Source organism: Choloepus didactylus, chromosome 27, assembly GCF_015220235.1.
Source record: "Choloepus didactylus isolate mChoDid1 chromosome 27, mChoDid1.pri, whole genome shotgun sequence".
Lineage (NCBI taxonomy): Eukaryota > Metazoa > Chordata > Mammalia > Pilosa > Megalonychidae > Choloepus > Choloepus didactylus.
In genome coordinates, this window is record NC_051333.1 from 13,694,904 (window position 1) to 13,722,463 (window position 27,560).

At 62.4% G+C, this 27,560-nt stretch overlaps 1 protein-coding gene across 9 annotated transcripts; it reads left to right on the forward strand.

Moving 5' to 3' along the window:
• The first annotated feature begins 1,657 nt into the window (after window positions 1–1,657).
• Window positions 1,658–27,288, forward strand: CIC (capicua transcriptional repressor). 9 transcript variants are annotated; one of them, XM_037820583.1, is made up of 21 exons: window positions 1,658–1,750; window positions 4,849–7,665; window positions 18,221–18,370; window positions 18,457–18,691; window positions 18,773–18,902; window positions 19,018–19,200; window positions 19,285–19,450; window positions 20,283–20,485; window positions 20,597–20,822; window positions 21,244–21,347; window positions 21,612–22,836; window positions 22,928–23,115; window positions 23,546–23,667; window positions 23,776–23,942; window positions 24,049–24,339; window positions 24,434–24,756; window positions 25,036–25,280; window positions 25,381–25,535; window positions 25,613–25,744; window positions 26,056–26,187; window positions 26,294–27,288. In XM_037820583.1, the coding sequence occupies exons 2-21, from the start codon at window positions 4,872–4,874 to the stop codon at window positions 26,659–26,661; spliced, it is 7,539 nt and encodes a 2,512-aa protein (XP_037676511.1). In that variant the 5' UTR covers window positions 1,658–1,750; window positions 4,849–4,871; the 3' UTR covers window positions 26,662–27,288. The 9 variants fall into 9 exon arrangements, with proteins under 9 accessions (XP_037676511.1, XP_037676510.1, XP_037676514.1 ...); XM_037820582.1 differs by lacking the exon at window positions 1,658–1,750 and adding an exon at window positions 2,425–2,537; XM_037820586.1 differs by lacking the exon at window positions 1,658–1,750 and adding an exon at window positions 2,425–2,537 and having other exon boundaries at window positions 25,384–25,535.
• Window positions 27,289–27,560: the final 272 nt, after the last annotated feature.

Genomic DNA, 27,560 nt, shown 5'->3' on the forward strand with positions numbered 1-27,560 from the left:
ATGGGCCTTGGACGGTGTGAGCTCCCACGGAAAAGTCTCCTTCAAGCAGGGTATAACCTGCATAAGCAGTGGGGATCCCTGTGTGGACATTGTAAGTGCACCATAGCTAGGAACAATCCTGCAGGGATATTGGAAACCTCCTTCACTGCAGCAGAATGCTCCCTTCATGAAGAGTAAAGACCTCCCCATTATGGTCTCGTTCCCCCACATACTTGATGGACACCGACTGTGGAACTTGAAACCCTATCCTAAACCCAGTGTTAACTCCTGTCCAGTATGAGCCTCCCTAGGTGCACTGTGATCTCCGTATCCATGACAAAGTTAACACAGTGTGCATGTCCATGCACAGGCAACTTTCTGGGGCTACCATGAATCCCCTTTGTGACAACATGAACCACTTTCCGAGGGTCTGCCTAACGTAGACAGTGTGAACTCGCCTGATCCATGTAAATTTTCCTCACACCCAGCATCTACCCAATGTTGAACATACACTGCCCTGAAAGGTATAAATTTTCCCTTAGCCCAGGGCTCATCCAATATGGAAGTGTGAACTCTCTTTTAGCATGAGAGTAAAATATTAACGATGGTATGATGATACTATGAGACAGTATAGTATAGGTAACAATATAATAGCACAAGTAACAGTGTAATAGTCTTTCAGAGTGTGAACTCCTGTAGACAGTAAAATAAATTTCCCCCATTCCCAAGACCACTCCTCTGTGGAGAGAGGGACCTTCCCATGGATGGTGGGAAATTCCTTCATGCTCAGTGAATCCTGTGGACACTGATATTTCTTCCACACCCTGTGTGAACTAGTCACACACGGTGGCCAATTCTCTTTGCATAGTGTGAATGATATGTGGACAGAACGGACTTGCAATAGGCTGGGATGCATTTTCCTTCACACTTGGTGTGAGGCCCCTGTGGCTACCAGGAACTCATCACAGACAGCACAGACCTCCTTTGCGGCCAGCGTCCAAGGCTCTCCATCCCCCAGTGTAAATCCAACACGGAGGGTGTGTGCATCTCCACCACAGACAGGTTCACACCTGCAGACAGGTTCCCACCTTGCATAAACCCCACATCCGGGCAGCAGGAATCTACTTCTGCCAGGGCATAGCTCTCTCCTCCAAACCCAAAGAGTGAACTTCCCCCGGGGACCTTGAAAACTCTCCTTCCTGCCAAGTGTGAACACCCACAAAGTGTGGCTCTCCCCAGAATGCTCTGTGAAGCCCGATGTGGCGCTGCCTTTCCCTTTCTCATGTCAGCCCCCCAGCCCAGGGAGGGGGGCCTAAACGTCAGTCTTGAAGGAGGTTAGTCTGTCCCGAAGACCCCCGAATCCAAGCCGCTCGCATTGCCTACTCTGCAGCGCGCACACCCCCACGCGCGCACTCGCTCGCCTCCCGGTGGCAACAGGGCTTTCCGCGGGGCCGCGCCAGAGTTTCTGAGGCTGTTGATTGGTCGTAGTCCCGGCCACCCGACAACCAATCAAGCGGGGGAAAAGTGACATCACTCGTTCTCCTCCCTTGCCCCCCTCCCCCAAACTTCCCTACTCCCGGCTACCGGCAGCAACAACCACGTGGGGGAGGGGTAAGAGAGTAGAACCGGTGAGGTCATTGCACCGCCCCGGCCGCTGCTGATTGGCTGCGGGGCTCGCGGGTGGCGGTTGGCTGCTCCTCGCACCTCCCCCTCGTGCTGCTCCCACCGCCGCTGAGAGGAGCCACCGGCGACGCTAGAGCCGGGAATACGGGTGAGTCGGGGTCCTGGGTCTAAGATGTTCCTGGTGTCCAGTGAGACTTTCTAGGAACTGTCCTTTCCGACTTTTTCTCCTCGCCTGGGTTCTTCGGAGCTCTAGGCACTCTGTCACATGGGAGTTGTAGTCTGCCTTGTACTATGGCTTATGGGCCGGAACCGTAAGAAGACTACGATTCCCAGCAGGAATTGCGACTAGCAGGTCAACAAACGTTCGGGCCACGCCTCCTCAGGCTGCTCATTGGATCGCTCTTCCCTTAGCCCCTCCTTCTTGCAGTTTATTGGCTACTGTCCCTCCCAGAGGCTGGGTTCCGGCGTAGGGTGCCTTGCGACTGGGTACTGTAGTTGTCACTCGGAACTAAGACGGTCTGCAATTGGTCAAGACTGGTGTCCATTACTTGTTATGGGGCAGGACCCTGGGTAGATCAGGCGGTCGTAGGCTCAGGTTGGTGTCGGTCCCGGGGGAAGGGAGGTCTTGGACATAGGCCCCGCCCCCTAGCGCTGCCGGGTAGGCGCGATTGGTCGTGGCGAGCGTCGCTCGTGGTTGAGAGGCGGAGCCCACCAGGCTGCGAGTTTCGATTGGTCTAGGCCGACGCCGGTCAGCGGGGTTGTGGCCGCTGATTGGCTGGCTGCTCCAGCTGTTGCAGGTCCATTCACCATTTTGTGTGTTGGAGTAAAAAAAAAAGGGAGAATCGAGAGGGAGAGCCGGAGGGGGGGCGGGGAGGGACCGGACCGGACCGAGCCGGAGCTACGGCCCCCCGCCCCGAAACCCCACCAAGCCCAAGGTGAGGGGAGGGGCCAGGGCTGACACGAGCAAGGGGGGTTCGGGGGGCTGGGGGCCGGGAGGGGACAGGTGGCAGGGACGGGGAGGGGGTGCAGGGGGAAGGGGGTGGGCAGAATGGTGGGAAAAGGGGAGACGGAGTGGAGGAAGTGGTAGGGAAGAGCGTGACAGAAAAGGGGTGACTGGAGGAGGGGGTGGTGGGCAGAGAAAGGGTAATAGGAATGGAGGGGTGACAGGACTAGATCAGGGTGACAGGGAGAGGGAGGGGACAGAGTTTGAGGGGTGACAAGAAAGGTGATGGGAAGAGACGGTGGCAGGTCTGGCGAAACTGACAGGAGAGTGACTGGAAGGAAGAGGTGACAGAGATAGATGAGGGTGACAAGGAGGGGGTGAATGGAGGAGGGGGCCTAGGGCCTGTGAGGAGAGAGGTAGAGGTAAAGGTGGTGACAGTGTGGCAGAGAAGCTGGTGCCAGGAGGGATGATGGGTGCAGAGGGCATGGGACCTGGCAGAGCTGGGGCCTTGGCTGGCCTGGGCTTAGGGAGTTACTGCTCAGATTCTGAAGGAGGTGACGGCCCGCAGTGCCCCGGGGCGAGAGTCATCTTGGAAGGGGTGGACAGGAAGGGAACAGGGCCTCAGGGGAAAGGAAGAGGCTCAGCGGATGGGGTGAAGAGGCTGGGCCAGGCAGCAGGGTTCAGGGGTGCCTGAGAGTGTGGTTGTAGGCTCTGGGTGGGGTAGGTGAAGCTTAGTGTTGGGGACTGGGCAGAGCTGGAACCAGACCTCAGTACCCAGGAGAGTGGGCCTGCAGGTCATGGGGAGAAGGTGGCAGCAGTTGCTCAACTCGTGGGCACTTGGGTTCCAGCGCCAGTGTGGGAAAACCAGGACTCTCCAGGCTCTGACTGGGAGGACCCCAAGATTGGCCCAGGGGGAGGGCAGGCCTGGGACTGCAGGGTTCACTGGAGGAGCAGGCCCAAGTGGGAGAGTAGAAGGTCAGGAGTCCTGGGGGAGACTGAAGAATGAGGCAGGGGTGCCTCGGATTGTGTCTGGGCCCCCTGGCCCTCCCAGAGGCACCTCTTGGCCTCTTGGGTCTTCTCAGTCACTTCAGAGTAAAGTTTTTTTCCCCTTTTATTTTCTCAGGGCAGCTTGCAAGGGGGCGGGCAGTAATGACTGTTCAGGAAGTGGGTGAGGTTGGCCTGCTGGGCTTGTCCTGCTTTCTTTGACCTTCTCCCTCTTACCCCCACCTGCAGTCGGAGGGCATATTTGGGGGTCAGGGGAGGCCTGCTGGCTCGGTCGCCCTGCCAGAGCCAACTCAGCCAGGGTGGGGGTGCACGCAGTCCAGAAGGGGAGGCCAGGCTTGCGGGTAGCACTCTGGGTGCTGTGGGGGGAGGGGCAGGCTCCCCTCCAGCGGGACGGCGAAACCCTGGGGTGTAGCTCTGCGTCCCACTGTGTGATGACGTGTGTGTGCCTGTGTGTGTGCGTGCGTGCGCATGTGTGTGCTCATGCACGGCCCCGCGGCAGCCCTGGGTGTGATGAGCTCTTGCCCCAGACGTGCTGCTGCCTGCTCCCTGCCAGGATCTGGGGAGATGGTGTACCCGGCAGGCCCGGGGTGCAGAGCAGAGTGGGCAGCCAAGAGTCCTCAGGGACAGCTGCCCACTCCTGCCCACAGTGCCCAGCCATATCAGCTGCCCAGGGCTCGGCCATCTCCCTTTCTGTGGCTATGCTTGTGCATGGCATGTGTGTGTGTGTGTGTGCACGAGTGTGTACGGTCTCAGGACAGTGACAGTGCAAGTGAGCGTGCCCTCCAGATCAGGTGACAGCCGGCACACGAGATGGTTAGGAGCACAGACTCTGAAGCCAGATTGCCTGGGTTCAGTCCCCAGCTCTGCCGCATCCCATCCCAGCTGGGTGATCACGGACCAGTTGCTTGATCTCTCTCTGCCTCAGCTTCCTCAAGTGTAAAATAGTAGCACCTGCCTCTTAGGGCCGTCGTGAGGATATTGTGGGTTAATAAAGGCATATTTTAGCACAGGGTCCGGCACATGGCGAGTGTTCCGGAGGTGCGAGTCTTACAGCAGCCAGGGCGGGTACGCGTGTGTCTGCCTCACCCTCTGCGGAGGGAGAGGTGCATGTGAGCGTTCCCTGATGAGGCAGAGTGGAAGTGCTCAGGGGCCTGCATGAGTTGGGGGCAGCCAAGGGGGAGACCTTGGGACCCTGGAGTTGAGGCAGTGGCTTTAGTAAGTGGAAGTCTTGGGGGACATTGGGTCTGGGGGGTTCCTGAGTTGCTCCCGATAATCCCTGTCTGCCCTCCACCCCGCAGGTGTGCGAGGGTGTGGCAAAAAGATGAAGCCAATGAAGAAGGCGTGCACCAGCCTCCCGGGTCCTGGTAGTGGCAGCAAGTCGCCCCCAGCCACCAGGGCCAAGGCTCTGAGGCGGCGAGGGGCCGGGGAGAGCGACAAGCCAGAGGAGGAAGACGACGGGGCACAGCAGCAGCAGCAGCCGCAGCCGGGGCCGGAAGAAGCTGAGGAGGGCGAGGAAGAAGAGGCTGAGCAGGGCCCAGGGGCTGAGGAGCCTCCCCCAGAGCTGCACCCTGATGAGCCGGCTCCAGGCCCAGCCGAGGACCCCAAGGGCGAAGGGGAGGCAGGCCGCTGGGAGCCTTCCCTCAGCCGCAAGACGGCCACGTTCAAGTCCAGAGCACCCAAGAAGAAGTACGTGGAAGAGCACGGGGCAGGTGGCAGCGGGGCAGCCGGGGCGCCCGAAGAGCTGGCACGGACCCCCGAGGAGGCCAGCGCCCTGGGTCTGCCTCCCCGGCCGCCTGCCTCCACCCGCTCCTCCTCCACGGACACGGCCAGCGAGCACTCGGCCGACCTGGAGGATGAGCCAGCCGAGGGCTGCGGGCCGGGCCCATGGCCCCCCGTTGGCACCAGTGGCGGCTACGACCTGCGGCAGCTGCGGTCCCAGCGGGTGCTGGCTCGGCGAGGTGATGGCCTCTTTCTGCCAGCCGTGGTCCGCCAAGTGCGCAGAAGCCAGGACCTGGGCGTGCAGTTCCCAGGAGACCGGGCCTTGACTTTCTTCGATGGCGGGCCGGGCGGCGGCGTGGACGTGGTGTTGGATGCCACGCCGCCACCAGGTGCACTGACGGTGGGCACGGCCGTCTGTACCTGCGTGGAGCCCAGCGTGGCGGCCTACCGGGAGGGGGTGGTGGTGGAAGTGGCTGCCAAGCCGGCTGCCTACAAGGTCCGCCTCAGGCCTGGCCCGCTCTCCCAGCCGGGCCTGCCCCCTCCCCTCCCACAGCCCCCGCAGCCCCCACACCGGGAGCCCGAGGAGGCCGTGTGGGTGGCCCGCTCCAGCCTGCGCCTGCTGCGGCCTCTCTGGGAGCCCGAGGCCCTGCCACGGAAGCCCCCCGTGGGCCTCGAGGTGGAGCAGGTGGAGGCAGGGGCCACTCTGCCCCCCTGCCCCACTGCTCTGGACCTCAAGCAGCCCGAGGATGTGGAGGTATCCAAGATCAGCTTTGGCAGCAACCTGGGGGCTTGCGAGGAAGGCGAGGGGAAGCACCTGCCCACCCTGGGCACCCCAGCCCTGCTCCCACTGCCCCCACCCCAGCTCCTGTCGCCACCACCCAAGTCCCCGGCTTTTGCAGGACCCGGCCGCCCTGGCGAGCAGCCCTCGCCCTGCCAGGAGGGCAGCCAGGGTGGCAGCCGCAGCAGCAGCGTGGCCTCTCTGGAGAAGGGCGTGGTGCCGGCGGCTCGGGCTCGCACCCCACTGACAGCCGCCCAGCAGAAGTACAAGAAGGGTGACGTGGTCTGCACGCCCAACGGGATCCGCAAGAAGTTCAACGGCAAGCAGTGGCGCCGGCTGTGCTCGCGGGACGGCTGCATGAAGGAGTCGCAGCGGCGGGGCTACTGCTCGCGCCACCTGTCCATGCGGACCAAGGAGATGGAGGGCCTGGCGGACAGCGGGCCAGGCGGGGCCGGGCGGCCAGCTGGCGTGGCAGCCCGCGAGGGCAGTGCCGAGTTCGACTGGGGTGACGAGACGTCGCGGGACAGTGAGGCCAGCAGCGTGGCAGCCCGGGGAGACTCTCGCCCACGCCTGGTGGCCCCGGCCGACCTGTCCCGCTTTGAGTTCGACGAGTGCGAGGCGGCCGTGATGCTGGTGTCGCTGGGCAGCTCGCGGTCGGGCACACCCTCCTTCTCGCCCGTCTCCACGCAGTCGCCCTTCTCACCAGCTCCATCACCCTCACCCTCGCCACTCTTTGGCTTCCGCCCCGCCAACTTCAGCCCCATCAATGCCTCCCCGGTCATCCAGCGCACCGCTGTCCGCAGCCGCCACCTGAGCGCCAGCACTCCCAAGGCAGGTGTGCTGACACCGCCGGACCTGGGCCCCCATCCGCCGCCGCCGGCCCCCCGAGAGCGCCACTCCTCCGGCATCCTCCCCACCTTCCAGACCAACCTGACCTTCACCGTGCCCATCAGCCCTGGGCGGCGGAAGACAGAGCTGCTGCCCCACCCAGGGGTGTTGGGGGCTCCCGGCACAGGGGCTGGAGGAGCCCCCCCAGACTTCCCCAAGAGTGACAGCCTGGACTCCGGGGTGGACGCAGTGTCTCACACACCTAACCCCTCCACGCCAGCTGGCTTCCGGGCTGTGTCACCCGCCGTGCCCTTCTCCCGTTCCCGCCAGCCCTCGCCACTGCTGCTGTTGCCCCCACCAGCTGGCCTAACCTCAGATCCAGGGCCCTCTGTGCGCAGAGTGCCTGCCGTGCAGCGGGACTCCCCTGTCATTGTCCGCAATCCGGATGTGCCGCTGCCCTCCAAGTTCCCTGGCGAGGTGGGCACTGCCAGTGAGACCCGGGCTGGGGGACCTGGGCGGGGCTGCCGCGAGACCCCGATGCCCCCTGGGGGGTCCAGTGGGAAGCCTGGCCTGCCCCCGCCTCTGCCGGCCCCCGTGCCCATCACCGTGCCTCCAGCCGCGCCGACTGCCGTGGCCCAGCCGATGCCCACCTTTGGCCTGGCTTCTTCGCCCTTCCAGCCTGTGGCCTTCCACCCCTCACCTGCCGCCCTGCTGCCTGTCCTGGTGCCCAGCAGCTACACCAGCCATCCCGCCCCCAAGAAGGAAGTCATCATGGGCCGTCCCGGGACAGGTAAGAAGTGAGGGTGGGTGGGCCGGGAGACGGCTTGCTTCGGAAAGGACCACTTGTCAATTGGGCTCTTGAGTAAGAGAGGGAGGTGAGCTCCCCACCATGCAAGGGCTCCAAGGGGAGGCTGGTCTCCTCTCTGCACAGACGTTAAAGAGGGAATTCACATGTCAGGCTAGGGACGCAACTTCGAAGTTCTAGGCTGTTTTCCGAAGGCTTCCTGGGGGAATGCAGCTCTCTATTCTCGAGGGGCTCGTCAGTTGTGAAAACTTTACCAAGTGCCCAATCTGAGCCACGCCCTTGTGGCCTGATAGGCAACAGAGAATGACGACTAGCGGCAGCTCCGTGTATTGGGGTTGGGTGGCATGTCACTGTGCTTAGCACCGCATGTGGCTTTTCATGCCCAACCCTCCCACCCACCCATCCGCCCAGTAATGGCCCTACTCCAAGCCCTTTGCAAATATTAGCTCATTTCATCTTCACAACAACCCTATGAGGCAGGTGCTGTTATTATGCTCATTTAGGGGAAACCGAGTCCAGGTTAGTAATGTGCCTGGGGTTCCGTGGCTAGTAAACACAGGTGCCAGCTCCCGAGCCCGTGGTCTGACTCTTGACCATGCTGCTGCAAGGCTAGACCGGAGATGGGAAGTCTGGGGCTCCCAGACATCCTTCCACCCAGAGGAGGCGGGACTGGGGCTCAGACCCTTGTCTTCCCCACTGCACCCAATAAACATCACTGGCACAGCCAGTGTCATGAGGGGAGCTGGGGGCTGTGCTGGGCGCACCGCAGGACTTGCTCTTAGCCTGACTGGCTGCCCTGAGGATAGGGTGTGTGACGCTGGAGTTGAAGGATGAGCGAGAAGCCCAGGTGGTTGTGCAAGCCCAGAGAAGGGCACAATCTAGCCAGGAGAGGCTCTTGAAAGAGAAGCCAGAGGCTTATTGACTGACCTGAAGGGTAAGCCAGAGTGAGCCAGGCAGGCAGGGGACCCCCAGGTAGTGGGAGCAGTTTGTGCAAAGGCCTTGAGGCTGAAGCAGGGATTGGAAGGAAGTTGAATGTGCAAAACCAAGGGCTCTAGAGGATGGATGAGGGTTGAGATGTGTGGCTGGTTGGTGAGCAAGGGCAAGGCCACGTAGGGCTCTTTTAAGACACTCAGACTTGATCCTGAGAGTACTAGAGAGCATGGACAGGTCTGAGCAGATCTGAGCACTTCGGCTGCCCTGTGGAGAGTGGGTTCGAGGAGGGAGACCAGTGAGGAAGGGGGCTGGTGTGTGGACTTGGGCAGGAGCTGGGCAGGGCTCAGTCTGGCACAGGAGCCCCAATTCGAGAAAGATCCCAGGCCCTGCCCTCAGGGAGCTCCCAGCACAGCCAGACCCAAGAGAGGACGCAGGGCTCGTGCCTGCCCTTCGTGTTCATATACCGAGGTAGTGAGACGTGCTTTTTGCCCCACAACGTTCTTCGCATCTGTCATTTTAGTTGATGTGAAGTTCCATAGAGGTGGACACAGCAGGGATCTCTGTCCTTAAGTTCTAACCGCCCCCCCCCGCTTGTCCCCCAACCTTGCCCTCATAGCATTTTCTCACATGACCCTGACTGCTGCTGTGGATAGAGGGGTGGCACAGATGCAGGTGACACAGGCCCAAGGGGCAGGTCCAATGGCGGCTCCCACTGCCACTTTTCAGATGAAGAGAAATGAGACCCCGACAGAAGAAGAGTCCTGCTTGGGGTCACCTGGCCAGGGCGGGGCAGAACCAGGCCTCAACCCAGGTGTCCTGACCTCCAGATCACAGGATGCCCTACCAAGAGTTACAGAGAAAAGAGCTGGCATTGTTCAGTAAGTGCTGCCTGAGGATTTACTCAATGAATCCTCATGGCACCCCAGGAAGTCAGTACAGTATGAATACTGGCTCCATTTGATAGCGGAGGAACTAGCCCAGAGAGGTTAAGTGACTTGCCCAAGGCCACCCAGCCAGGAAGAAACAGTGTTGGGATTTGAACCCAGGCCCTCTGGCTCCAGAGCCTAGGTTCTTAACCATTCCCAGTAATAACGATGAGCACTCTTTATTGAGTGTTTATCACGAGCTCAGCCCCAGGCTCGGGGCCATCTCATCAAAGCCTCCTGATGTTGTGAAGCAGGGATTACCAGCCCTGTTGTCTAAGGGGAAACTGAGGTTCCGGGAAGGGAGGCCCCTTGCTGAAGGCTGCCTCAGAACTTGGGCAGTGGTGGCTCTGAGCAGTGCCTCCCTGACGACACCCGTGCTGAAGTACCCCAGTCAGCACGTTCTTTTGGTCTTCTCCCAGAGGCCTCCTTGGACATCCATCCCTATACCCTAGGGAGCTTGGCTTTTTAGGGTCTTCTCCCTGTGACACCCGGATAGGACAGACTGTGCCTGGGGGCATGGTGAAGCCTGGTCCTGGCTCCTCCTGCCCACCCATGCCAGGGTCTGACCCTGGCTCAGAGGGCAGCAGGTGTGAGGGGCGGCCTGGGGCAGCCTGCCTGCTCCTGCCCCCCGCCAGGCATTTGCTTCCGCTGGGGGACGTGCCGGGGCAGGCGGCTGGCATTCTCCACATTCTGCGCAAGGCCAGGCGGGCCAGCTGTTGCTGCCACCTCCCTCTGACTCTTCCTGCCTGCTCCCCAGGAGAGGAACCTTCCCTGGGCCTGCAGCCCCAGCCCAGGAGGCCAGATGTCTCAGCCCTACTCCTGGCACCGTCTTCCTCCTGGCCCCCAGCTTCCCACCTGGCTTCCCCTTATTGACAGGCATTGCCCCTTCTCATGGGCCTCTGTCTGTCTGTCTCTCTTTGGGCCATTTTGAGTTTATCTGTCTCTCCCCCGGGGTCCTATGTCTTTCTCTCTGGGTCTGTATTTCTGGGCCTGTCTCTCTCTGGACCTCTGACTGGCTGGCTGACTCAGAGTCTGACCCTCTATACCTTTCTGGGTTTGCCCCTCCCCAGGCTTCAGTCATTGTCTTGAGTTTTCAGCCCTCCCTTTCTTTTTTTGGCCTCCAGTCTTGGGATCCTGTCTCTGGGCCAGTCTTGTCCTGTCCCCTGGCCTTCCCTCTCCCATTCTTTAGATAGACTTGCTGTCCCCATCTTACCCCCCTTCCCCTTCACCCTGTGCATGTCAGGTGCTCTGTTCCTTTAAGTCAGTGGGCAGTTGACAAACAGCAGATCTCCTGTGCTCCTCTTGGGGAGGTTGTCCAGGTCCTGGGGGACCCCTCTTGCTCCTTGACAAATTAGCTGTCCATTACTGTCCCTGAAACCTACGAAGAGGTGTTGGGAACCATCCTGCAGACCCATCCACCATCCAAGCACCTGTTCTCAAGCAGGGCAGGAAGGCAGGGGCTGAATGGGCCAGGCCAGGAGATCCGCTGTGGGGGAGCAGCAGGAAAGCAGCTCCTGTGCCCACCCACCTGCTAGAGGGCATGACCGAGGTCATCCCACTCCACCTTCCAGGAGACACAGCTGGTGCAGGCTCCATTTAACTGAATCTTGGATGTGGTCCACCCCGGTGGGTAGGGCCTCAGTGATCAAGCAGTACCCACCAGCCAGGCTTGGGCAGGGAGGGGAACTGAGGCCCAGAGAGAGGGGCTGAGGGTGTTGAGCCTGGGTGTCCTGGCTCCTAAATCCAGATTCTGCTACCAACATTTCCATTTTGTCTCAAACAATGAACCCCATCTCCACCACCAGAAGTTGGCTTCTTCTTCAGCCTTTTGAATGTCCCTGAGGCAGGTGGTGGGGAAGGCAGACCTGGATACAGGCACAGGTCACAGTGACCAGAGGGAAGTACTGGGTCTGGGGAAGCCAAAGGACAAGGTCATGGGAGGTGAGGAAGGTTCTGGGGAGGGCAAAGTTGCATCTGGGTGTCAGAAAAGATCCCTCTGGGACTTCTCTGGAGAGGAAGGAGACCCAGGCTAGGAAGAAGAGGCTGAGGATGGGGGACGTTTGTGAGGCTGCAGGAGAGAGTCTTGGTGACTTGGTCGAAGAGCCCCTAGCTCCCCTAACTGCGACGGGGCGCGCTGCCTCCTGGCGGCGGGCGGTGGTGGGGCGGGAGGCGTACGCATGCGCAGCGCGCGGGCGGTGGGGTGGGGCGGTTGTTGCGGCCCGGCGCCCCCGGCGCCCCGACATTAATGGCTCCATTAGCCGCCTAGAGGCGCATTAGCGGCGGCGACGGCGTCTAGCTCCCATTACCACCGGCGGCAGCGACTGCACCGCAGGCGGCTGGACCCTAGCCCGCCGCGCGTCCTCCTCCGCCCGCTCCCCATCCCGGGTTCCCGCTCCCCTTGGGGACTCGGGCCAGAGAACACCCGCACCCTTCCCCGCCACATTTCGGCGGAGGAACTGATTGTCAAGCCAGGTAGACCTGGGTGGAAATCCCGGCCGTGCCACCTGACTGTAAGATCCTACTCCCAAGCTTGTTTTTCCGTAGTAATTTGGGACACTTGAGTGCAGCGGCCCTGGACCCCCTAAAGGCCGTGCCCAACCCCAGCCCGCACTAAGGGGCTTCGGTTCCCGCGCCCCAGGGGTTAGGCCCCCGGAGTCGGGCTTCGGGCCTTCCCATTGGCCGCCGTCGCGCACGCCGGCCGCCGATTGGCCGAGACCCACTCCCCCGCCTCTGCGCAGTTAACCCCTGTGCGGCCGCGCCCTTCGGCTAGGTGGGCCCCCACCTCCCGGCAGGCAGTCTGGGTGCCAGCTGGCCCGCGCCCCGTCGCGGCTCGCGTGGGTGTCAGGCCGGCCCAGCGGCCGCCCGCTCCCCCACACAAAGCGGCTTTATGAGGCCCGCCGGGGACTGGCTGGGGGCCAAGCGGCGAGTGGAAAATCTCGTGAGCGCGGGGAGGGGAGAGGAGCCCAGGGCGGCGCCCCCTCCTGCACCCGGGCCTCGGCGCCTCCCTCAGCCCGCGCCGACCCTCCCTCCCAGCCCCGGCGCCTGTACGTACCTCCCCCCCCTCCCCACCTTCCCACCCCAAGCCCACATCCCGGCCTCTCTATCCTCATCCCGCCCGTCTCCCAATCCTTGGGGACCCTCCACCCCCACCTCTCCCCTGCCTCTCCTTCCCTCCTGGTCCCCCTGCCTACCCCAGCCCCTCACACTGACTCACCCCAGCACTATTTTTAGCTCCCCAGCCCTCCCGATCCGAGCCAGCCCAATCCCGGGCTGGTTCCCCAGGCAACCCTGGCGGTCGCCGACGCCGCCCGGGGTGTGTGTGTGTGTATGTGTGTGTGTGTACGTGGAGAGCGCGTGAGGGGAGCTGGGGACACTGGGGTGGTGAGCCGAGGCGGGGACCGGGCCTGGAGAGCCAGGTGGGGAGCCGCGGGCGGGCGGTGGGGGCGTGGTGCCTCGCGGGCTCAATAAACGGGCCTGGAGTTCGGAGATGTCTGCTTATCCCTCAGCCTGTCAGTCTCCTTGGATGTGAGCCCCGGGCCTCTGGGCACGCCTTGGCCTGCACCTCACCGATGGCTGTCGTGCTTTCGTCTGGACTCCCTGTCCCCAGGTCGGGGTGGTGCCCTAGGAGCTGTTTAGGGCCAGACCTTTTGTGTAGTTGGTGGTGGCTCTGGGAGTGGCCGCTGCTGCAGTCCTGCCTAATGTCCGCAGTGAGTGAAGGACAGCATGTGGGCCCCCCCCCCACTTCCCCTGCAGGCCTGGGCCCTGGTTAGGGAAACCCCCTCGGCGTTTTCCAACTAAGGAAGCCATAGTTAAGGTGGGGGTGGCTGGAGAGAGGGAGCTGTTTAGGAATAGGACCTGTTCCCTCTCCTCCACCCCTAATCACTCCACCCAGGGTTCTTCCATGCAAACAATGGAAGCTAAGTATAGGGCTGGCCCAGTGCCCAGGGCAGGGGGGCCTTTCCTGCCCAGATTCCCACCCCTCTCTGCCAAGCTGGGCCCCCTCTTGGCTGTAACCTGTTCTTCCCATCCCTCTCCATGGGCAGTGTCTTCTAGCAGATGTATAGCCCTTCCAGATGTGTGGGGCCCTCTCTTCTTGCTGTGCCAGGCCTGGCTCTTCTGCTTACCCAACCAAAGCAGGGGAGCTGGGGGTAGGGTTCCACTGAGTTGTCCCTGGGCTGCATTACAGTTGGGAAGGGGTTAAGTTGCTAGTAGGTGACTCACCGGTGGGGAGAGGAGGGGGCAGCTGTGGGGAGATAGCAGGCCACATTGATTTCAGCCTCGATTTCTGCCTCAAGTTGCAGTCCCTGGGGCAGTGAGGTAATGGAGGGTCTGAGTCTGGGGCTGCACAGGGAGGAGGGGGCAGTCACCAAATAGTCCCTTGGGTGGCTCCTTCAGGCTCACAGCCAAGTGTCTGGAGGTCAGAGAGCTACAGGCCTCCCCTTCCTCTCTGGGTCTGGCTCTGATGCCTGGTCTTTGCTCCTTCCTTCCCCATGCCCTCAGCTCTGTCAGTGGATGGGACAGGCTGAGAAAGGGGTTGTCTGCTCCTTCCCCACCTGTGTAGAGCCCAGTCTTGGTCCATCGGAGCCTTTGTGACTTTACCTGGCCAGGTGTGATCCCAGGCCCTTCTTGGGTGCCGCAAGGCTTCTGCATCTCTACTTGGTAGTCTCTGCCCTCATTTGGCATCTGTGTGTGTCCTCTGACTTTTCTGTGATATTCCAGTCTGGCTGTATTCCTGAGCCTCTGTTTCAAAGTGCCTGCCTGTGTCCCCCCTGAGGTTAAGTATTGGGTGGTAGAAAGGGCTCTTGAGTTGGAGCACTAGGCCATCATGTCCTGGCTACAGTTTATTCAGTTTCTCTGAGCTTCATCTTCTCACTGAACAATGGTCATAGTAAAGTGTACTTCTCTAGGTGGCTGTGATGATTCGATGAACATGATCACATACCTAAGCCCCCAGCACATGGCAGCCCCTGTGTTGTTTCCTTTCTTCCTGCTGTCTCTTTCCAGGAGTGGGTGTGGCTCCAAGCCTAGGGTGATGGCATCAGCCTTGGTGGTGCTCTGTGGCCCCTGTCCTGCGCTGCCAGTGTCCAGCTGGGTAGCTGAATCTCAGTGGATGGCCATGGGGCTCTGTATACCTCACTGGCTGGGCACTAAAGTAGTCAGTGCCCATGAAGGTTAAGTTTATATAGTGGGTGAGATCAGTACAATGGTGTGTTTGTGAGGGTGAGTGTGTGTTGGGGGCCGGGGGGTATTATGTGTCAGGAAGGCTGCATGAGAGTGTGTGAAGATGGAAGAGCACATGGTGGTGTGGGAGGGATGTGGGATGTATGTGGGATGGATTGGCAGTGGGTGTGGTGATGCGTGTGAGATCATTCCACCATTTGATAGGCTGTGTGTTTGTATGATGACTTGTGTGGGCTGATGTGGGTGTGATGAGATACGTGTTGGTGTCCATGTATGACAGAGCATGTATGAAGTGGGTAAAGACACTGGAGAGTGTGCATGGTAGTGGGCTCAGGAGTGCTGGGCCGTGTGTGAGGTCGCACATGGATGTGAGCAGGTGTGTGATAATGTGGGTGTAAGACCGAGGGTAAATGTGACCGTGGGGGTGTAGATGAGAGAATGGGTGTGGCGCAAGAGTACGTCTAGGAGGAGTGTGTGATTGTGCTAGTGTGAGAGTTGGTGAGGGCTCAGGGGTGGCTCGCCCAATCCTACCCGCCGTTTGCCTGCCCAGCGGAGCCGTGCGCTCCCCCTTGGGCGCGAGGAAGGCGGGCCGAGCCGCGCGTGAGCGTGTTCCTCGCGCGGGCTGGACACGCACAACGCCACACTCAAACCCGGGACCTCCGCAGCGCGGCGCCCCGAACCGCCCCCCTGGCTCGGTGCCCTTACTGCAGTGCGCCCTCCCTGCCAGCCTCCTCCTGCGGTCCCGCCCCCGGCCGGCTAGGGGCCAACCGGCGCCCGCCCCGCCCTACCCTCATTTGCATATGACTGACGTTCCCCCGGGGCGGCCAATGGAGGCGGGTGCGGCGGCGACAGCCAATGGGCTTTCGCACAGGGGGCCGGGCTTGCGCGGAAAGCCGTGGGGGAAGCGGGGAAGGGGCGGGGGTAGGCGCGGCGGGGGGAGGGGAGCGCGTAGTAGTGGTGGGGCGGGGAGGCGGCGGTGGCTCGGCGCGGGGCTCGCTCGGAGCGCACGGACGCACGCACGCTGGTCCGTCTGCCCGCCAAGGGCCGGAGGTCGACCCGGCGCCGAGCCGCGGGCTCGGGGCCCGGAAAGGCGGGGCGGCGGCGCCGGCAGTCGGGGTGCGCGGGGCCCAAGCCGTTACCCACCGGAGCTGCGAAGGAGGGAGGGAGCCTGCGAGCGGGGAAGGGAGGGGGCCGCCCCCGCGCACGCGCGCCGCGCCCCGCCTGCCCCGCCCGTCGGGCTCCGCGCGGGAGGAGGGTGAAGGAGGGGGCGGTGCCGATGGCCCCCGTGCCTCGCGCCCCGTGACGGCCCCCGCGCGCGCCGGGGGGCGGGGCGGGGCCGGCGCGCGCTGACCTCCCCCGCCCCCCGGGCGGTGGGAGGCAGGCGGCGCTGTGCGCAGGCGCGCCCGGCGGAGACCCCCGCGCGGGGCGGCCGGAGGGGAGCGGCGGGGGGGGGGCATGCGGCGACGGCCTCCCGCTCCCCCCGGGCCCAAGCGGCGACGGCGGCAGCCGCTGAGGAGGCGCGAGCCGCGGCCGGGCCCCCCCCGCGCCGGACCATGTACTCGGCCCACAGGCCCCTGGTGCCCGCGTCCGGCGCGGCCTCCCGTGGCCTCGGGATGTTCGGTCAGTAGCGCCCGGGCTGTGGGACTGCAGGGGTCAAGGGGTTGGGGTGATGAGTGCGGAGTAACGGTGATGGGTACAGGATGAGAAGGGTGGAGGCAGAGTACAGGAGTACAGGGGTGACGGGGAAAGTTACAGCGCTCGGGCGGGCCGAGTGGTTGGTTGGTGACGGCAGGTGGGAGTGTAGCTACGGCAGGTGGGAGTGTAGCGGAGCAGGTGGGAGCGAGGAGCCGGGAGTACCTGGGACAGCCGGGGAGTTCCGATGTGGGCTCTAGCAGGCCATTTGTAATTGGAGGTGAGAGGTGCTGAGCAAGTGGCTTTCGGGGCTTGGGTCGGAGCAGCAGCGGACCAGGGCTCCGGAAGTGAGTGAGGCACTGCTTAGAGCCCAGAGGGGCTGGAGTGTTCGGGGTGCACTTTGCGGAGAGGAGTTCAGGAGGGGGCAGTCCTGGCCCTAGGCAGCTGCGGCCGTGATGGGAGAGATCTTTGTGAAGAGAGGAACAGTTCCTGGACCCTGGAGGGCTGAGCAGAGTTTTGCCTCTGGTGGGGTAGGGTAGGGGATGGTGGTAGTCTTAAGTGCCCCCCCCGGGACTCTATTCTGCTCCCCAGTTTCCTTGCCATGGACTTTTTCCTTTGTCAGCCCCCCACAGAATCAGGTCTGGAGGGCAGCGCCTCTCCCAGGGCTCCCCCAGTACAGGTTTCAGAAGGCTTAGGGGAAAAGTTCACCCTAGGTCGGGTGGGTCTGAATCGGGGAGGCCTGGAGTGATGGAGATCAGGGCTAGGGCATTTCCTTCTTCCCTTCATCGGCTCCCCTGGCACAGGCCTCCTCTGCTGGTTCCACTTCCCCCAAGGAGCCAGGCAGTGAGAGGGGAAGCCCAGGCCTAACTCCGGCCCGCACCAGGAGCCCAGTCTGGGTGAGCCCCAGCCCAGGGCTTGCCCTCCCACCACCCAGCTCGTGGGGCTGAAGGGGGGGACCCCAGGGCTCCTCCCGTTCAGCCTCCCATGAGGGAAATGCCTTCCTGTACTTATTCTCAAGGAAACACCTGGCACTTTTGCCTGCCCGGAGCAGAGACTTGTAACAATTCTCTTCTCTGCCCCATTGTCCGTGCCTTTTCTTCTGAGGAGTTTACCACGCCTTCTCTTTCTGGGCAGGGGGCAGGACATGGTCTGGATGGAAGATAAGCTCTGGGGTTGAGAGGAAGGGAGGCTGGGAGGCCTCTTCTGGGGTAGTGGATTCTCTTTGGGGTGGAAAAGGGGAGTGGTGCTGGAGCCACCTGTGCCTGTCCCGGGAAGGTCAGGTCTGGCTCCCTAAGGTCTGCGGCAGGGGGATGGGAGGCAGGAAGAAAGACCTGAACCCCACATCCCGAGGGTAACGGGTGGGGAGGATCAGGAGGGAAGGGGAGATAGGGCCTTCTGTCTCGGCAAAGGGAAAGGGGTGAGGGGCTGGCAGAGCCTGGGGAGGGAGGCTGTATCAGACGGCAGCATGGGTTTTGGGGATGTGGCACAGCCATTGGTGGGGGGGGTTCCCAGCCCAGCTGAAGTCTTGGGGCCTTGGGAGTGTGGGATGGCAGCTGAGCATGACCTGGTTTGTGGCAGGAGCCAGTCGTTCCTCTGGCCTGGTCTCTGGTGGCAGGGCCTGGGGGGAGGGGGTGCATGGAAATGGGGTGTGAGCACTATTTCTCTTCTTTGCTTCTGTCTTCTTTTTTATAAATCTAGAAGCCTTTCAGGGAGGAGTTTTTCCTGAGTGATGGACGAGCCCAGGCGGCTCTGGGATCAGGGAAGGGGGTGTAAAGGAGTGGAACCACCTCCTCCAGGGTGGGCAAGAACTTGAGGGGGGATCAGGGCTGATCTCTCATGCCGCCCAGCTCACCTGGCTCCTTCCTCAGTGTGGACGAATGTGGAACCTCGTTCTGTGGCCGTGTTTCCCTGGCACTCCTTAGTCCCCTTCCTGGCCCCCAGCCAGCCTGACCCCTCCGTGCAGCCAAGTGAGGCCCAGCAACCTGCCAGCCACCCTGTGGCCTCCAACCAGAGCAAAGGTGAGGAGTGAGTGGGGGCCGTGGGAAGGCTCGGGGATAGGGTCCAGGTGGCCCAGGGGTCCTCTAATCCATTTGTCTACCCCCAGAACCTGCTGAATCAGCAGCTGTTGCTCATGAGCAGCCACTGGGCGGGACAGGGAATGCTGATCCTGGGCGGCCCCCTGGAGCCACATGCCCTGAGAGTCCGGGACCTGGACCCCCTCACACTTTGGGGGTGGTGGAAACTGGCAAGGGTCCCACACCCACTACTGAGGAGGATATCCCCGGACCCCCAGGAGAGCCCCGGCTGGACAGTGAGACAGAGAGTGATCATGATGATGCGTGAGTCCCCTGGGGGCTGGAGGCTGGGGACTGGGGTGGCCAGAGACATGGGCCTCATGGTCCCTGCCTTTCCCACCATAGCTTTCTCTCCGTCCTGTCTCCTGAGATCCAGTTGCCTCTGCCACCTGGAAAACGCCGGACCCAGTCCCTCAGTGCCCTGCCCAAGGAACGGGACTCATCTTCTGAGAAGGATGGACGCAGCCCCAACAAGGTGCCTCATCTCACCCGTCTCCCCTGCCCTCCCTGTGATCCACCCCCCACCCCCCCCCACCCCTGTCTGTCTCTGCAGCCCTAACCAGCCTCGCTCGGGATGTTGTCTCCTGCAGCGGGAGAAAGACCATATCCGGCGACCCATGAACGCCTTCATGATCTTCAGTAAGCGGCACCGTGCCCTGGTCCACCAGCGTCACCCCAACCAGGACAACCGGACCGTCAGCAAGATCCTGGGCGAGTGGTGGTATGCCCTCGGGCCCAAGGAGAAGCAGAAGTACCATGATCTGGCCTTCCAGGTAATCCCCCTCCACCTGGGTCTTCCTGGTACCTCTGGTCAGGCAGGTAAGTGAGCAGTCGGTCGCCCTGCCGCCTCCTGCCAGGTGAAGGAGGCCCACTTCAAGGCCCACCCAGACTGGAAGTGGTGCAACAAGGACCGGAAGAAGTCCAGCTCAGAAGCCAAGCCTCCGAGCCTGGGGCTGGCAGGAGGGCACAAGGAGACGCGGGAGCGGAGCATGTCAGAGACAGGCACGGCTGCCGCCCCTGGAGGTCAGTCAGCCCTTTGACTCTCCTGCTCTGCCCCCCACCCCACATTTTAATCCTGACAGGGTCTGCTCCTCTCTGGCCTATCACTTTTATTTGAAGATTCTCACCCATAAAGGAACTGGCATTTGCTTTATGTGATAGAGCCAGGGTGGTCCAGACAGATGAAATTCTCAAACAGCGGTCTCGTTATTAATTGTCATTTATTGAGGACTTACTATGTACTAGCTGTCAAGGAGCTTTTAGTTTGTACTACTCAAAATCACATCCTGTTTTCCAGTTAAGGCTCAAGGAGGGACGGTCAGTTACTTAAAGCTAGGATGCTAGTAAGTGGATTTAAACTTCAGCTTGTCAGGCTCCCACAGACCATGGGTGGAACCATCACAGCTCATGATGTGGCCTGAGGGGCCACTTCTATTTACCACGGGTGTCTGGCATTCTGGTACACTGTTCTGGGGTGCTTTTTTGGAATGGTCACGGCCCTATAACTTTGTGAGGAGGAGAATGTTACATTATGAGGGAACCGAGGCTCAGGGAGGCCGGCATTAGGCATCCAGTGCTCCACGAACATATTCCTGGGCTCTCTTACTCTCAGAAGGGCTGCCTCCCAGTGCCGAATGGACTTGCTCTTTGTAACCCCAGATGGTAGGAACCAGCGGGAAGGAGATGCTGGGCTGGTGGGTGGATTCCCTTTCCTACCAGGTGGCCCAGGAACTCCAGTCTGCGTCTGCCTAGTATCTCAAAATGTCTCTGGTTGGCTGGTTCAGTCTGGGTGCTGGGGAGAGGTTTCCTGGCTCTGTGACATCCCCCTGACCCCCTGCTCGCTGCACTTGACCAGTGTCCTCAGAGCTCCTGTCCATGGCAGCCCAGACACTCTTGAGCTCGGAACCCAAGGCTCCAGGGAGTGGCTCCTGTGGGGCAGAACGGCTGCACACAGTCGGGGGACCCAGCTCAGCCCGGCCCCGAGCCTTCTCCCACAGTGGGGTGCACAGCTTGGACAGCGGGGAAGCAGACAGCCAAGCACTGCAGGAACTGACTCAGGTCTGGGGTGCAGCCCACATTGGGGTGGGGGGCAGGGAGGGTGTGGGGAGCTCTGGCAGGACTGCTCAAGGCAGTAGCCCCTGCTGAGCCCTCCTGCCACCTGCCCTGCAGATGGTGTCCGGCCCTGCATCCTACTCTGGCCCAAAGCCTTCCACCCAGTATGGGGCTCCAGGCCCCTTTGCAGCCCCCGGCGAGGGGGGTTCCCTGGCGGCCAGTGGGCGGCCCCCACTGCTGCCCACCCGAGCTTCTCGTTCCCAACGCACAGCCAGTGAGGACATGACCAGTGATGAGGAACGCATGGTCATCTGTGAGGAGGAAGGGGACGACGATGTCATTGGTGAGCAGGGCGGGATCTGGAATCCTGCCCAGGGACAGCGTGCTGAGGCTGGTGGTGGTGGGGTTGCTTTGAGCCAAGCCCCTTCTGTGTTTTCTTTTCGTGCTTATTCCCAAGTGTATGCAGGTGCAGTTCAGGTCCTGTTGATTAAACCCAGTCTTGATCTCAGGAAGCCCCCAGCCAGGCAGGAAACTTGGGGGCCTCTGCATACCAGACCATTAGGCAGCATTTGATACTCTTGCTTCTGTGCTCCGAGGCCCCCGTGAGCAGGTGGTCGTGGCCCGATGAGGAATAGGGCTCCCAGACAGCACTCACTGCCTGCTTGAGGCAGAGCTGAGGCCAGGGCCTGGGCTCCAGATTCTTCCTCCTGGGTTATGCTGCACCCAGCCCCTTTGCTGGCTGACACCATTCCCTCCACTCGCAGCTGACGATGGCTTCAGCACCACTGACATTGATCTCAAGTGCAAGGAGAGGGTGACCGACAGCGAGAGTGGCGACAGCTCCGGGGAGGACCCAGAGGGCAGTAAGGTGAGGGCTTGCATGGCGCTCTCCACTCACACTCCTTCCCAGGAGAGGGGAGTATCTGCTCCTCCTGTGGGGTCTTTGGGGGGTGGGGGAGCTTAAGGCTCACAGAGGGCAGACTCCATGTTCTGTGAGGAATTGGGTCACAGCCGGGAGAAATTGAGACCATTACCTGGCCGGGCTGACAGGCTGGATGGCGGCAGCTGGGGCATGGGAACCTAGGTGTCAGCGCCCCCTGATGTGGCGTGTCCCTCTTCGCCTTCCACCCAGGGCTTTGGCTGGAAGGTGTTCTCGCCTGTGATCCGTTCCTCTTTTGCCCACTGTCGTCCGTCACTGGACCCCGAGCCCCCGGGGCCCGCAGATCCACCTGCTGCCTTTGGCAAAGGCTACGGCCCCACTCCACCCCCTTTGTCCTCGTCCTCACCTGCCACTGCCTCACCCTCTGTGGCCACCTCCTTCTCACTGGGCCCAGGAAGCTTCAAGGCCCAGGAGTCAGGTCAGCCCAGCCCAGTGGGCCCATTGCGTCCACCACCCCCTGCAGCTGGAGGCCCAGCGACACCTTCCAAGACCACCCGGTTCCTCCCAGCGGATCCTGCCACCTTCCGGCGCAAGAGACCTGAGAGCATGGGGAGTCTGGAGCCACCAGGCCCCTCAGTCATTGCAGCACCTCCCAGCGGGGGAGGGAGCATCCTGCAGACCCTGGTCCTGCCCTCAAACAAGGAGGAGCGGGAGGGCAGTGGGGCCCGCATGCCCTCGGCCCCATCGCTGGCTTTCGGGGCCCCAGCAGGCCCCCTGTCTCGTCCAGCTGCCACCATGGTCACCAATGTGGTGCGGCCTGTCAGCAGCACTCCTGTGCCCATTGCCTCAAAGCCCTTTCCCACCTCTGGCCGGGCTGAGGCCTCCCCAAATGATGCAGCAGGGGCAAGGACTGAGACGGGCCCAGGGGCCCGGGGAGCTGGGGGCTCTCCGCTGGGCGTCAGCTTAGTGTACTCGGACAAGAAGTCAGCAGCGTCTGCCTCACCAGCCCCACACCTGGTGGCTGGGCCCTTACTGGGCACTGTAGGGAAGGCACCTGCCACCGTCACCAACTTGCTGGTGGGCACCCCAGGCTATGGGCCCTCTGCACCCCCTGCCGTCCAGTTCATTGCCCAGGGAACTCCTGGCAGTGGAGCCACTGCGGGCTCAGGAGCAGGTGCTGGGAGTGGCCCAAATGGGCCAGTGCCTTTGGGCATCCTGCAGCCAGGTGCCCTGGGCAAGGCTGGTGGCATCACCCAGGTGCAGTACATCCTGCCCACGCTGCCCCAGCAGCTTCAGGTGGCACCTGCACCTGCCCCTGGGACCAAGGCAGCGGTTTCCAGCGGCCCTGCACCCACCGCCGGCATCCGTTTCACCCTCCCACCGGGCGCCTCCACCAACGGCAAGGTCCTGGCTGCCACTGCACCCACTCCTGGCATCCCCATCCTGCAGTCTGTGCCCTCCGCCCCACCCTCCAAAGGTGAGGCCTGGGCTGGGCAGCACCAGGTGAGGGGCCACATGCCTGTTTGGCTCTCTGGTAACTGGCTTCTTTCTTGCCTCTTAAATTCTAGCCCAGTCGGTTTCTCCCGTGCAGGCCCCGCCCCCGGGTGGCTCCGCCCAGCTGCTGCCAGGGAAGGTACTAGTGCCTCTGGCGGCCCCTGGCATGTCGGTGCGGGGTGGAGGGGCCGGCCAGCCACTGCCCCTGGTGAGCCCACCCTTCTCAGTACCAGTGCAGAATGGTGCCCAGCCACCCAGCAAGGTGAGGACACCCTGGTTACAGCCCCCACCTTCTCCTCCCCCTTCTAGGGGCATTTGTCTGCAGATTCCATGATTTCCATGCTTTCCACTCTTTGTCTTCATGGACCTGTGTCTGCTTTTCCTTCCTTCTCTTTTACTCCCTTTCTGACAGTCTTTCCGTCTGTCCCTGGGGCTTTTTCTTGCCCCGTTTCTGCTTCCATGCATACCGATTCTGTTTTTCTCTCGATTCTCTTTTCTGTGTCTACATTTTGTTTCTTTCTTGTACACCCCATTTTCCGCCATCGTCTTCTCTCCCTTTGTCTTTCCCATCCTGCCTCGATCCCAAATTCTGAGTTCCCTGCCCCTGCTCAGGCCCACCCTCCTAAGTCTCAGTGCCCCTTCCCAATGCTGGAGCCCCAGCTCACTCGCCCCGTGGCTGCCCTTGCCCACAGATCATCCAGCTGACCCCTGTGCCTGTGAGCACACCCAGCGGCCTGGTGCCGCCCCTCAGCCCAGCCACGCTGCCTGGACCCACCTCTCAGCCCCAGAAGGTCCTGCTGCCTTCCTCCACCAGGTAACTGCAGTTGACCCCTCTCCTTGAAGCCAGACCTGGGAAGGGGTGGGGTGGGGTGGGGTGGGGCCAGCTCACCTCACTCCTGCCCCTCTCTTCTCCCTGTGGCAGAATCACCTATGTGCAGTCAGCAGGCGGGCATGCACTGCCCCTGGGCACCAGCCCTACGTCCAGCCAGGCTGGAACGGTCTCCTCATATGGGCCCACAAGCTCGGTAGCCCTTGGCTTCACCTCACTGGGGCCCAGCGGCCCCGCCTTCGTGCAGCCCCTGCTGTCAGGTGAGGGGCGGCCTGGCAGGCAGGGCTGGGGACCCAGGGTGGGGCTGGGGCAGCCCAGGCCGTAACTTGTGGTCCCCTTCTCTCTCTCTCTCTCTCTCCCGCTTAGCAGGCCAAGCCCCACTGTTGGCTCCTGGCCAGGTGGGCGTGTCACCTGTGCCCAGTCCCCAGCTTCCTCCCACATGTGCAGCCCCTGGAGGTCCCGTCATCACAGCATTTTACCCCGGCAGCCCTGCACCCACCTCCTCAGCACCCCTGGCCCAGCCATCCCAGGCACCCCCAGGCCTGGTCTACACTGTGGCTGCCAGCACCACCTCACCTGCCACCATCCTGCCCAAGGGCCCACCGGCCCCCGCCACTGCCACCGCAGCCCCCACCAGCCCCTTCCCTAGTGCCACAGGTAGGTGTCAGACAGCCCAGGGCAGGGTAGTTGGGGAACCCAGTGGATGGGCTCCAGTCAGGACTGGCTCAGTGCGGTGTCTTCTCTCCACCAGCAGGCTCCATGACCTACAGCTTAGTGGCTCCCAAGGTCCAGCGGCCACCCCCCAAGGCCCCCCAGAAAGTGAAGGCAGCCATTGCCAGCATTCCCGTGGGCTCCTTTGAGGCAGGTGCCCCTGGGCGGCCTGGCCCTGCACCCCGGCAGCCCCTGGAGCCTGGCCCAGCCTGCGAGCCAACAGCCCCAGAGTCTGAGCTGGAGGGGCAGCCTACAACACCAGCCCCCCCACCAGCCTCGGAAACCTGGACTCCTGCGGCCCAGAGCAGCCCACCACCCCCACCTGCGGAGGAGCGGACGGGCTCTAAGGGCCCTGAGACGGCGGTGAGTGCCCCACAGGCAGCAGGGCAGGCGGGGGTTGGGTTCCTCCTGGTGGCCGCCTCTGCCCCCGGGTAGTCTGTCATCCTGGCTTTTCTGTCCTGCTTCTTGCTGTCCCTCTTGGTTGTGTTCCTCCCACCTGAGTGTTTGAGATCTGTGTGACTGGGTCTTTGTGGCCGGCCATCCCAGCATCCGTCTGTGTTTCGGGGCTGTGCTGTCACCCACCTGCCTGCTCCAGTGAATTTGAACCTGGTACCCTCCGTCTCCCTGCCTGTCCCACCCCAGGCCAGCAAATTCCCCAGCTCCTCTTCAGACTGGCGCGTCCCTGGGCTGGGCCTGGAGAGCCGGGGGGAGCCTCCCACCCCTCCCAGCCCAGCCCCAGCTGCAGCCCCAGCCCCTGGCAGCAGCAGCGAGGGCGGCAGCGGGAGGGCAGCTGGGGAGCCCCCTGAGCGCAAGGAGGCTGCTGGTACCGGCAAGAAGCTGAAGGTGCGGCCCCCGCCCCTGAAGAAGACCTTTGACTCTGTGGACAAGTGAGCATGGACCACAGGCCTTGGTGGAGCGCGTGGCTAGCAGGCGGGGGGTGGGGTGGCTGCCCTCGAGGGCAGGGAGGTGACCCTGCAGGCCCTCCAGCAGGGTCCTGTCTGAGGTGGACTTCGAGGAGCGCTTTGCTGAGCTGCCTGAATTTCGGCCTGAGGAGGTGCTGCCCTCGCCCACCCTGCAGTCTTTGGCCACCTCGCCCCGGGCCATCCTGGGCTCCTATCGCAAGAAGCGGAAGAACTCCACTGGTAGGTGGGCGCCGGGCTCCGGGGCAGGCGGGGGCGCAGCCTAGGGCTGCCCCCACTGAGCCTGCCGGCTTGACCAGACCTAGACTCGGCCCCTGAGGACCCCACCTCGCCCAAGCGCAAGATGAGGAGACGCTCCAGCTGCAGCTCGGAGCCCAACACCCCCAAGAGCGCCAAGTGTGAGGGGGACATCTTCACCTTCGACCGGACAGGTGCAGGCACCTGGGCAGGGAGAGCGGTGGGGGGGCCGGCACCTGGCAGAGGGGTGGGATCTTGGGAAGAAGTGGGATGGGGTGTCACTGAGAGGAAGGACAGCAAGTCAAGGGCAGGTTCTGGAGTCCAGCAGGACAGATCCTCACTTGCCATGTGTGTGACCTTGGGCAGGTTCCCTCTTTGAGCCTCCTATAAAGTAGAATTCGGCGAGGGCTTGGGTGCTCGGGACACTCAAGCCCTGACAGTGGCAGGGAGGCCCTGGTGGACATGCTGCTGTAGCCCTGCTCCCCGGGCCCCTCGTTGCTGCCAGGTACAGAAGCGGAGGATGTGCTTGGGGAGCTGGAATACGAGAAGGTGCCATACTCCTCGCTGCGGCGCACCCTGGACCAGCGCCGGGCCCTAGTCATGCAGCTCTTCCAGGACCACGGCTTCTTCCCTTCAGGTGAGCGGATCTCAGAGTCGGGGGCCAGCGAGGCCCGGGCAGAGGGGGCACTCAGCTGGGCCCCGCCTGCACCCTCACTGCTTCCCACCCGGTCTTCTGCCCCCAGCCCAGGCCACGGCAGCCTTCCAGGCCCGCTACGCAGACATCTTCCCCTCCAAGGTTTGTCTGCAGCTGAAGATCCGCGAGGTGCGCCAAAAGATCATGCAGGCGGCCACTCCCACGGAGCAGCCACCCGGAGCTGAGGCCCCCCTCCCCGGACCGCCCCCTACTGGCACCGCTGCTGCCCCTGTCCCGACTCCCAGCCCTGCTGGGGGCCCTGACCCCACTTCACCTGGCTCGGACTCTGGCACGGCCCCAGTCGCCCCGTCACTGCCTCCCCCCCCAGAGCTGGGGTCTGGACAGCCTGGCTGGGAGGGGGCCCCCCAGCCCTCCCCACCACCCGCTGGCCCCTCCACAGCTGCCACAGGCAGGTGAAGGGCCTCTGAGAAGATCCTAGGACCCACAGTGCCCCCCTCAGGACGCGGACAGTATGTAGGTGGCAGGAACTGGGGGGCAGGATGGTTAACTCTCCCCCCCCCAATAAAGCCATTTCGTCCTTCCAGTTTGGGGCGGAATGAGGCCTGCTCCTCTTGTATATACCCCTGCCCTGCACAGCTCCCTCCCTGTGATGGGGGGCAGCTGAGGGGAGGCAGGGGCACCGTCTCCCCCACCGAGCCCCTGTACATAACCTGGAGTGTGTTACCTTCAGACCTTTTCACTTGTACTTTATGCAAAATGGCTCGTGTGAGGGCTGCAGGCTGGAGGGCAGGAGGGCCTCGGGCCACAGGGAGGCGCCGGTGGGGTAGGGGGAGTTCAGGTCCCTGTGTTCCCCAGAGGGGCTGGACTCAGGTTAGTTTGGGGGTGGGGGCTCCCGCACTTTGCCACTGGCATGGGGAGGGCTCTCTCCCACTCCCTCCGCCCTCCCAGCTCGGGTTGTACTTTCTAAGAAGGTGATTCCCTTCCCTTGCCCCCTCTCCCAGAACAAAACATGTTGATCATGTGCAATATTTCTTACTGAGCTGAGAAGCCACGATGACTGAGATTAAAGCTGTTTAACACACCTGTGTGGCTGCCCACTCTGAAGGGGGGTGTGTCGGAGCAGTCCTGTCCCCGGATGTCTGTGGGTTCTCCACAAGGTAGAGGGAAAGTATAGTCGGTGCTGCAATTCCATGACCAGTCTTCCCCCTCCCCATATACACTGTGTGTGTGTGTGTGTGCACACGCACACCAGAGGGACCTTGTGGGCTGAGGTCTGACCCACAGAGGACAGGCAGCTCGACTCCAGCCTGGGCATCCTGGTCCTGAGGTGGTCAAGGAATTCCCACTCTGCCTCT

What these genes read in the sequence shown, in the direction of transcription:
- CIC (XM_037820583.1), top strand. Translation starts at nt 4,872, where the DNA reads ATGAAGCCAATGAAGAAGGCGTGCACCAGCCTCCCGGGTCCTGGTAGT. An exon ending in CCCCTTCCCTAGTGCCACAG is followed by an intron (nt 24,340 to 24,433) that starts GTAGGTGTCAGA and finishes TCTCTCCACCAG; the next exon opens with CAGGCTCCATGACCTACAGC. An exon ending in ACCTTTGACTCTGTGGACAA is followed by an intron (nt 25,281 to 25,380) that starts GTGAGCATGGAC and finishes CAGGCCCTCCAG; the next exon opens with CAGGGTCCTGTCTGAGGTGG.